This window comes from Ctenocephalides felis, unplaced genomic scaffold (genome assembly GCF_003426905.1).
Source record: "Ctenocephalides felis isolate EL2017-DRISC unplaced genomic scaffold, ASM342690v1 CF-g0.4_SCAFFOLD_01492, whole genome shotgun sequence".
Lineage (NCBI taxonomy): Eukaryota > Metazoa > Arthropoda > Insecta > Siphonaptera > Pulicidae > Ctenocephalides > Ctenocephalides felis.
In genome coordinates this window covers 21,852,882-21,864,428 of record NW_020537646.1, presented here as the reverse complement: position 1 = coordinate 21,864,428, position 11,547 = coordinate 21,852,882, and the positions used below count along the sequence as shown (strand labels likewise).

Below are 11,547 nucleotides of genomic sequence, written 5' to 3'. Positions count from 1 at the left end.
TTTTTGCAGAAAGGACGTCCGCCCTTAGCGTAGAAGCTCTGTCCTTCCAAATTTTTCTTACACATCTAAAATAAAATGTATGTCGTTTTACTTTCATTAGCCTTATCAATTGAAAGTTATTCAATAATGAGTGCACACCTTATTATATAAATGTCTAATATTTCTACATAACACACACTGTTGAAAAAATCAAAAATTGGTTTCCGCAGTATTTATTTAGCAATTGAAATTGTTCTACTATTCGGTCGGTTTTTATTTACAGTCAATGAATCATATTCAAAATCATTTAAACCTTTAAAATAAACGGCTGTAAAAGTCAGAAGTTAGGAAAATTATTATTTTTTCCAATTCAATTATCCAAAAATCTTAATTTGAACCACGATATAAAAAGTAAGAATGAATTTGTTAATAAAATATTTAATGAAATTATTTGAGGTTTATAAATAAAATTTAATATAAAACGACGTTATTCTTCTTTATAAAGTTTTTTGTACTATACATTTATATGTTTTTTTTTTAAACTTACACACACATCCAAATTTAAAATTTTTGCCTTGAATTTTATTTACGAATCATTAAAAGATGTGCTCAAGGCAATGCGGACGAGTAAAGTATTTAATGACTCTTCAATTATTTTTTAAAGCAAATTATGTATGGATAATACTCACGGTGCAATTGAAGCACTGGCTATGGTAATTATTAGACAAAGCTTCAACCCAGCGATCGCCAGCTTCCACAGGAAAGCCGCAAGCAAAGCATTTGGTTGTGAACATCTCGTTCCAGTCTAGTAAATATCATATTAAATATCAATATTGCATTCTTTATACACTATATATATATATATATATATATATATATATATATATATATATTATACGCTATGTATTACCTGCTTGACAATGGGTTCCGTCTTCCAAAAAAATGGATTGTTCCAAAAAGTTTGCCACAATAAACGCAGTTGAAGCATTCAGGGTGGAAGGTTTGCCAATTGCGTTCAAAACAATCCTAAAATAATAATTACTCATTGAATAAAGCATAGAGAGTAGTAATAATTAACCTTGTCCATCGATTTACGTACCCCCTGATTTTGGCATGGCATTTGTCGCAAGGTGGTGCAATATACTGTTCGAAGCAGTACTCGCAGTACAATTGCCCTTGTTCTTCAACGAATCCAATGTCGGCAAGTGGCCTTTGCATGTGCCGTTCGAGCAACAAAGTGACTGGGGCACCAGATACGTCCTAGAGCTGATATGAATGGTCCTCTATAAAAAATAGATATTTCACAGGGCATAATTCTATAAGAGAATATTACTTAAAGCATACAAAAACAAGTCATCGCAATAAATCACACAAACAATTTTTATCATGCATTGATCAAAGTCACACTCAATTAAAAATTATGTGAGGTTAATATTTCTAATCGTTACTGAATTAATTAATTCATCGTTCAATTACCTTTGCATTTTGATGTCACCTTTTTCCCATACCATTTAATATGTTTTTGGCAACAATATTATAAAACAAAAAATTTAGAGTATTAAATTCTATATTCTTCATGATTTTTATTTTAGAAAACAAATTGATAATTGAAAACTACATTCTTCATAAATTTTATTTTAAAAAAATTGAAAATTATTTGAGCGCAACATAAAATTTAATAGAAACGTATAATAATGTAATTGATTTTTACCTCCTGATTTCTGTTTACATTCATGGCACACAGGATATTCTTCACTTGCTAATCCCGTTACTCGTGATACCTGATTCGACTGCATTTCCATTTTTTTGCAAATCTATTTTATTATCATCAGAATTCGAAACCTCATTTAGTTCAATTTTACCATTTTCAATGTAAGATAGAGGTCTAGAAGTTTTTTTACTCAAGAAAGAATTCGTTTTACAATTTCCATTTAAAATTTTAGTATTAGTGGTTATGTGTTCAGTTGTACCATTGAAATCACTGATTGCCTTAGGTTTTCTTAATTGAACATTGTTATTATGTTCTATTTTGTCAGATATTTTATTATCATGTGCATCTTCATTTTGTTGAGCTATTACAGGTTCCATTTTATATATAACGTTAGTAATATGATTGCTTTGTGAATCATTTGAAAGTTTAAATTTTTCTGTTACAAGAGGCGTCATTTGTTTAGCTCCCACTTCATCAGATTGAGGGTTTTTGAAATCTTTGCCAATTTTATGTCTCTCTGAACGTTCATGTTCCACTTTTGCAATATGTCTTTGTAAGACATTAGTCAAAGCTTTTACACTATCAGGATTCAAAGTTAGTTCGCTCACTGGATGCCTTTTAGTAGAACGAGCTTCAAGCGATGGTGCTGCAGATGTAATCTTTTGTGTTGGTGATGTTTTTGGCGAAATTTGTGTTTTTAGCTTATACTCAGGAAGGTTAGACTCAACGACATGCTCTATAAGTAATGTTAATTGAATTAAATAAAAAAAATTGCAGTATAAATTAAATACAATTATTAAAAATGAATCATTCGACAAAATTGTTATAAAACCAAACCATATATGTGCAAAAATAATTAAATAAAATAAACACCGTATTAGCAAAAACATGAAAAACAAACGAAAAACAAACATTTAAAACCCATGCCGATACCTCGTATCGAGTATCGACTAACCTCACGTAAGAGTTGCAATGACCGCATAATGGCACCCTAGATCCGGTCAATGCTGCTTTATTTAAGATACCTCGTCCTCTCTTTGGGGCCGTCGACACTCCGAACGCACCGCCCTTGGGAGCACTAACACCACCTGCACCGGGAGGGGTCGGGTCACAAACCAAAGGATTGGATATGGTTTTGGCCGTTGATGATACACCGGGGGATTTTAATGTAGGGAATCCCGTCTTATGGGGCAATGTACACTGATTCAAAGATTGCGGACCATATGCAGATGTAAATGATGAAGATGCCAATTGATGCGACTGAGAAAGCGTTTGGTGGTGTTTGTTGACAGTGGATTGGCCAAATTGTTGAGACGGATTGGAAGACAAGTTAGGAGGCGGGAATGATAAAACTGTTGGAGATGGGTGTGATATTTCCTGTTTTACTACTTTTCCGTCAGGACCTGTGCGAATTTCAATAGTTTTTGCTTTTTGAGTATGTTCATATTCTTCCTTAACAGTATGTCTGCGTTCAATAGTTTTTATCATATTGGGGCTCGTTTCAACTTTACTTGTATTGCTTGTTTGTTGCCTATTGTGCTCTTTATGTCTCATACTCTCTTGAACGTTTGTAGTTCTACGAAGTCCTGTTAATTTATCATAATCATGATGTACTTTCGATTCTTCTTGATAAGTTTCACACCCCGTGTCATAATTGAGAGAGCCGATATCTGGATTAGTTACATGAATTTCGCTTGATGGTTTATTATATTTATTTTCAAAACCTTTTGCTGCTTTCGGTATGAATACATTTGATTGCACCCCGCGATGTTCGGTAGAAACAACATTCGTCTGGTAAACTGGTAAAACGGAAGGAATAAAATTCTTCGGCGTCGTACTTGCGGGTCGTGGAGCGATGTTCATGTATAGCGGAATCTTGCTCTCGTTCGTAATTGGGGTGCTTGGTGCACGAACTTGGGTTTTATATGATTCAGTACTTTCTGCTTGTGCATCAGTATTGATGATTTCATCCGGTAATGGAGGAGGAAAAGATAATGTGCGCTTGAAAGGAACTGAGGTTTTAGGTGAAGCAGGTGATTCAACAACTGGCTTTGTTGGAGATAAGGGACTAAATGGTTTATGAACTGGTATATTCTTGCCCTTGTCAGTTTTACTAAATGTTTGAATAGGTTGGAAACTAGTATAAATTGGTGCTATATCCGAGGCCGGAACATAACTTGGTGTATCTGTATAAGAAAAATTAACCGGTGACGTAGCTAATGAAAATGGTTTTTCAGGTGCTATTGTCAATGCAAATGATAAACTCATTCGGTTTGTAGATGGTGCTTGAGTAGAATGAGGTTCATTTGATGAAGGGTTATTTACTTTCCTTCCTACTGAAGGATGATTAACTTTCATTTTTGGTAAACATGAGTTAGTTGTCACGTCTTTCTGTATATTCTTTCTTGGCAAATTTGAATTTTTATTAGATGGATATATAGGATTTGTCGGGTCATGCCGGTTTATACTAGAATTAGTATTTTGTGAAATATGTGTAGATGTATTTGATTGGACTTTATGTTCAGCTTTGAGCTTTTCTGTAGAGATTGCTGAGATCTTCATCTGTTCTTGCATATAATTATTACTGAAACTAGATTTTTCTTCTTTATATTTTCAGCATTTTTAGATTGAGATAAAAAACTTTCTGCTACGTAAAATATTTGATCAGGCTTGACCTCAGATGTTTTTGATAATGAATCATTATCAAAGTTTGTTGAATAATTTGACAATTTCTGCATATCACTTATATTTTTGAACGATGGCATAGAAGTAAGCGGAATTTCCTGCCTTTCCTCTAATGATTCTCCTGATATTGTCGAAGTCTTACTAGTAAATTCAGTAACTTTATTAGAATACGAGGATTCTGTTTTTAGGCCAGCAACAGCGTCAATGCTACTAGATTCTGATTTTATTTCTTCATTTAAAATTCCATTTATAACGCCATTAATTCTTGGTTGTTTGTCGAAGTCAGATTTTGAATCGGTTTCTTGAGAGGATAGATCCGGCAATAATGGTTTTTGCGTATGGTTTTCTTTCACAGTTGTTTCCGATTTATTCTCTAATACTTTATTTGAATCAGCCAATGCATCTCTACTAATTTCAACTTCATGTAAACCCGAAGACTGCTTAGAATGGTTATCACTTGACCGTGTAGTTTCAGAACGTGAAATGATTTCTTTATTTAAAGATTCTTTCAATATACATTGATTTTTAATTTGTTGCTGTTCTGAAATTTGTGGCTTACTTGGAGATGATTTTTTCTCCGCTTGTAGATTTTTCTGTAAAGTTTCAACATTTTCAACTTCTTGTAGCTTCTCATCTAACTTTTCTTTTAACGTGTTATTTTCCGGAGTTTCTGTTTTTATTTCATGACTATCTGCATTTATTTCCTGTGTTGCTGTCTTTATTTCCTGAGTTTCTGTCTTCATTTCATGTCGTTCTGTCTTTATTTCCTGAGATTCTGTCTTTATTTCTTGAGATTCTGTTTTTATTTCTTGAGATTCTGTCTTTGTTTCCTGATTTACTGTATCTTCAATATTTGATTGTATTTGTTCGTTCGCTTTAACTTGATCGGTCGTTTTCAAATCTTCGCTCTTATGTGCATCACTTAATTCACTTGTAGGTAAATTTTGTAACCGATTTTCACTGTCCTGGTCTTCAGTTTTCTCAATTTGCATAGTATTAATTTGTCTCTGTTGTTCAGACTCGATAGTAGATGAAAGGGATTCAAGTGATGTAACAATGGGTTGGGATTGAGAAGCCCCCTCCTCGGGTTCATTACGATTAACATACACCTCTAGTTATCACATGTATATGGTGCAACACATGATGAATATTTTTAGATGACAATTTTTATGAAAGAATGTTATGTCGGTAATAAGCAACAAAAATGATAATAGAGATTAATAAATTCATGTAAAAGGAGGAGAGAGAAAATGAATAATAAAAGGATGGTATCAGTTAGTTTTTTACAGCAAAGCATTAAGGAAATATTATATAAACAATAACCATAGGGCCCCAATACATTGAACCTAGTACTGTCATGTATTTGTAAATGTGTTATTATGTGTTACCAAATTTGGAGGGCCAAGGAAATTATTTTATTAACAAGTTCTACGTATTAAAACCCCCAGTTATAGTATTTTGCATTTGTTTGTCAAATATTAAATCCAATTTAAATAAAACAGCTTAGATTAATCAATTCTGAGATAACATATAAAAACATCGCTGCATATTAAAATTATATCTAAAAAATCTATATTACAATTGCAACATACTAAATTTCATAAAAATAGAACGATCAAATTGTGAAGGAATTGAGAATATAATAAACTCCAAAATATTATGCATATTTTTGGTGAATGATATTCTCAAGTTAATATATACATCTATAAATAATGATGGTAAATGATAAAATATTACTATATATGTGTATAAATATTTTAGTTGTTACACTAATGTTGATCCACCATTACTCTCACCTTTAAATCCTACTCCAGGTTTTGTTGTAGGAAATTTTCCTGAAATTAAAAAAATATTATTGAATTGATTAAGTGTATTTTATTTAAATTTGGTAAAAGTCTAAATCATTTCATATACCAATTAAAATTTTTGATTAATATTAGGTAGGTATTATTAGGTAGCACAATTACAAAAAAATCCGATATTCGAAATAATATTCTCTTGATAGTTACCTTGTTGTTGTTGAGAAACCAATGGTGACAGTGGAGCACTATATGGTGATAGTGGGGCAGAAACTGGACTCAAAGGAGAAGCCTGGGGTGCCCCAAAACTGTATGGCTTAGGACCGGATAAGTTACCAGACAGCTGTGGAAATAGAAATGAACATAGATGATAGAAAACTATAATAACAACACTTTTTTTTATTCTTATTAATTATAAGCTATAAAAAGTCCATATACTGCGGAACAAATAATTCAGTTTATGATGATTTATAACAATTAAGTTATTTAGTTTAAGTTAAGTTATTAAAAAATAACTAATAATCTATATTTAGACAACCATCGATAACATTACATGCAAAATTTTGTCTAATTTTCATTTCATTTAATTAGTAACTATATTCAAATTCTAAAATAATATTTTTTGTTTGATAAATTAAATTTATCTTTACTGATTTTGATTCTTCAAAAGAAGAGATAAGGTTTATGTAGTATGATTTTAGCATGTGTTTATCTTAAATTTATTTAATCTACTATTCTATCTTTTATATTTTTACCTTATACGATCCACCTTGATTTGGTGGCAAAACTTTTCTATATCCATTAATTACAGTGCCATTCGGGGATGTATTAGTTTCTGATTTAGGAGATGTGTTGTGCTCAATCGAGGTAGGTGAATTTCTAGTTTCATGGTTGTTATTATACGGAGTAATTTTCACATAGTTCACAAGTGAGCTTTTTGGTGAATTCAATTTCCGTTGTTTCTCTAAAGTTTCGTCATTAGTATATGTGGGATCGTTGGGAGCAATCTGTACTAGAAGGTTGGATTCGTATGTAACCTGGTTAGGCTGGTTAGTATCATTGACGGCCGAAGGAGACACTTGAACACACAGATTGGTGCATGTCTGCAAACACGTTGTTAGTGATACACACTGATTAGCGGATGCTGTTAAAGCCTCACAAAGTAATTAATTATGAATATTAAACTAGTTTTGTAACAGGTACTTCATCATATCACAAAAATCATTGAGAAATAAAAATTAGTTAGTTTAATAAAAAAAATTGACGAATATAAATCATAATATAAGGATTTCAAAATAATAAACGTTTACCGTCTTGTGTACCTAATAAAGTAAAGTATTATACTAGACACAACTTTTAATTTTTTATCGAAAAATTTCAAACATAAAATAATTCAAATAATATTTTATAAATATTATAATAGTTGTGGCAGTTATTTACATTACAAAATGTTTTTTAGCAAATTAATATTAATTAATTAATTAGTTGCAATATAAGTTAGGAGTGTAAACTATAAGTTTACAGATGGGGAAGTTTTGAATTACTTAGAAACGATATTAATTTAGATAATGACTGGAAGAAGTTGTTTTGAATATAAACTATTTATATTTAAACTATTAACTTAGAAAGTGACATTTTTGAAATATAAAATATTACGTGGTATTATATACAAAAAGTTAAAGCAAAATTAGTAAAAATAATTATTACACAATAAATAAATGTTGACCAATAAACAAATAAAAAATAATCACAAAAGCAAATACTTTAATTTCAACACGATTGCGACAAAATATAAAATTAATGTAAAAGCAAAAATTGCAAAATCATCATGATATTACCACAAATTTTATAAATTTGAAATAATTCCTATAAATTTACTTACTGGTGCTGAAACTGGTGCATATCCCGGAGTAGAGGGAGCTTGGTCCTTAGGTGGTGCCATACCTCCATTAAGTGGATGAGACGAGTGGGCAGCCAGAGCTGCGGAGATAGCGCTCACCGGAATTTTTCCGCCGCTACAATAACAATTTTTATAAATTAAAATCAAAATTAATATTTTATTATATTCTCTAAGTTGTTTTTAGAATATAATATAAATTTTATACTTACGGTGGCACGGTGAATGGAATGCATCCTTCGGTACCAGCTGGTGGATTTTGGCGAGCAACGAGCTTGGCGTGAATATCGCAATATAATTTATTATGAATGGTGTAGTATCCCTGGTTCTTCAAATTTGTACCGCAAGTTGCACATTTGAAACATTCAACATGTAAGTTCTTGTCCTTTATGCGCACGAACACACCCCTAGAGTAATGAAAATTTTCATTAATATAAATATTGGAGAAACCGTAAAAAATGATAATTTATGGTATAATCAGACATCTATCGTACGCAAGCTTTCTCATAATTCATGCCATAGTGCATACGAACAGAAATATTACAATAAAATGGTTGATATGCGAAGCTTCAAACTCAACAGACCAAATATTGGCAAATGAATAGCTTTTCATAAATGCAAACATAAATTTTATACGCTTTGTAATATGCATCTATTAGTGTTGCTTGAAATATATCTTGTTGCCAAAATTTAGTCGTTTAGTTGCAGAACCTATCAACAAATTTTGAAAGTGCAATGAAATTATATATAAATAATTCTTGTAAATTCTAATTGAGATAAAATACACATGCTGAAATGAGGAAACTAATACCTGACAAACAATATATTTAAATAAAATGTATAAACATTATCAAAATGTGTACTAACATCAATATATACAAATTTACATTCACACAGATTTTCTTTTATTCTCTATAATTAACTATAACAAAAGCCAAGAAATAAGCTTTAAGAATTTTCAAGATAAATCATAAAAATATGATTAATATTCTATAGCTCTTTTCCAGAACACGAGCAAAAATCATCAAATCATGTACTCATGCATTAATTATTTTAAGTTTTCAATGATCTTTTACAAATAAAGTAATTATAAAATTTTAAATTATTGCAATTTTGTTTATAACAAAGTACGCATACAAAGAATTTAATAAGGTAAGATTAAGTTGCGGACTCAATCATAGAGATTTTTTTAATGTATAATTTATAATTTAATATCGGCAAGATTAAATGATACGTTTATCGGTTTAATTCCGATACTGTTATAACCTAATGCAGAGTAAATCTGTCAATTTAAAATAAGAGATATTTTTCTCTTAAAAGCAGATTTGATGATAATCTATTCTATCTATTCAATGGCTTAATTGCAATCATAGTGCTTCTTCTACTTCTAATTATATTTACATCACATCAAAGCAAGCTTCTAGATATAAAAATAAGATTACTGATGCTACACGACATCTGCAAAATAATTTAAATTTCCTCTAATCTTACACAATAAACCGCGAACAGATTTCACACGTAGGTGATGACAAATCGGCAACTATTGGATATTGGTTCGTTAATATGTTGTTTTTACTCCTCGTACCATTCATATGATGATGAGAGACTGTCTCGTCGAGATTTTTTGAAAAATAAAGAAAATTCAAATAATAATAATTTTCTACTTATAATTGGATACTACTACAGGGTAAATGTTAATAATCATTTCTGCTCCAAGTTCCCGAAGAAAACCTAGATTTGGAATTATGAAATTTGCAACATTATTCCGCTTCAGCCATACCTAACCATTTAAATTAATGATTATGATTTATTTGTTTACGAGATAATTACAAAACAGTAATTTGTTAGGATTTGTTTTTTGATAAATAAATCATAATCAATCGCACTCACACGCCACTCTCAAGAATCGCACCCAGCGTACTAAAATTGAATTAGTACATACATACCACGTTCTGTAAAAGATATAATGCTTCAATTTTTTTAAGTATCATATCTTGTACAGTTTTACAATGAACACATACACTCAATAAGCTTCTTATATACAAATTTTCAGTCGCCAAATGAAATCCTACATCCACTCCTTTCCCGAAAACTTACACGATGAGTCTTTCGCAATCAGCGCAGATATTCTGCCCGGCCGGCAGACCGCCGGTGTTGTTTGTCGCGGGGCGATCGACTGGAGCCGACACGTGACGCAATCCAGAAACTGGTGCAGCCGGGGACGCCATAGGCTGGTGAGAATGATCCGAAGAGGGAGCTGTGACATGCACTGGACTAATCGGGGCTACTACGCATTTAGTATTTATAATATTAGCAAATGCAATACAAATGTAAATTAATATTTTTCTTCATTTGATCGTAACATCCCAGGCTGGTTATAGAGCAGAAAATAATAAAAAAAATGATCGTGCACATCTGAATATGAAATTTTATTTCAGGACATTTTATGAAAAAAAAAATTCAACTAATATGCGGTGTTTTCAATGATTTCATATTGTAGTGATTAAATTCTTCTACTATTCTCTGATCTGAAATCTTGGGGGGCGTCCATTAATCACGTGAGCTAGTTTTTAAGGATTTTTGGACCCTCCCTCCCCCTTTGTGATACGTGGTGATATTCAAAATTATCCCCCCTCCCCCACCAAACATCACGTGTATTTTTAGTTATTTATTTATTTATTTATTTATTAATTTTACAAGCCGTCGGTATAATATTTAATATTATAATAAGGCTTAAGTCAATATTTTATAGGTTTAATATAATTTAATTAATTATTCGCTATTTAATTACTTAATTTATTTACTATAAACCTATTTATATTTACTTAATTATAATTTTTTTTTTTTTTTAATATAATTAGTTTGTTTGTTACAAGTGTTTTTTTAAAAATTTAATAAGTAATTTTAATAAGCTTTACAATACATACTTTTACAATATTAACAAATTTTAGGTTATTTTATGATATTTTGTTATGTGAAAGAACAAAAAATTTTTATTCTTTTTTTGAAAATGTTTGAATTTTTTTTAAAAAATCAGTTAAAAAATAAATACACGTGATATCTTACCATACTCCCCCTCCCCAACGTGATATTTCGTGATTTTTTGTATAACCCCCCCTCCCCCTAAAAATCTCACGTGATTAATGGACGCTCCCTTGCCATGGAAATAAATTTAGCATTGTTATGTTGCAGTCCACCTGATAGCTGCGTTTTGCATGGAAAAGAATCAGAAATTAATATAGATTTAGCTTATTTTTCGCGATTTAGACCAAATTGAATCCATTTTTTCAAAATTGGTAAATAGTTACTCAACACTCTAAATAACAGCATCTAACTACATGCCATTTTTTGATTCAGGCACTTGTAATGTTAATAAATATTTCTTTTTTCTGGAATTATATATAATAATAAATATCTATAATAAATTCTGAAACTTGCTATTTTCCATGTCACAATAAGAGCATATAATCAGAAAA

The 11,547-nt window shown here is 30.9% G+C and overlaps 2 protein-coding genes across 2 annotated transcripts in view; one reads left to right on the top strand and one right to left on the bottom strand.

The window, feature by feature from the left end:
* Window positions 1-33, top strand: part of LOC113370124 (PDZ and LIM domain protein Zasp-like) — an 8,070-nt gene extending 8,037 nt beyond the window's left edge. Inside the window, exon 9 of the mRNA XM_026610794.1 lies at window positions 10-33. Within this exon, the coding sequence (XP_026466579.1) occupies window positions 10-33 (24 nt within the window). The remainder of the gene's footprint in view (window positions 1-9) is intronic.
* Window positions 1-11,547, bottom strand: part of LOC113370422 (PDZ and LIM domain protein Zasp-like) — a 109,704-nt gene that overhangs the window by 45,721 nt on the left and 52,436 nt on the right. The window contains 7 exon segments of the mRNA XM_026611087.1: window positions 2,646-3,876; window positions 6,172-6,210; window positions 6,385-6,517; window positions 6,930-7,277; window positions 8,057-8,189; window positions 8,284-8,478; window positions 10,169-10,358. Coding sequence (XP_026466872.1) covers window positions 2,646-3,876; window positions 6,172-6,210; window positions 6,385-6,517; window positions 6,930-7,277; window positions 8,057-8,189; window positions 8,284-8,478; window positions 10,169-10,358 — 2,269 coding nt within the window.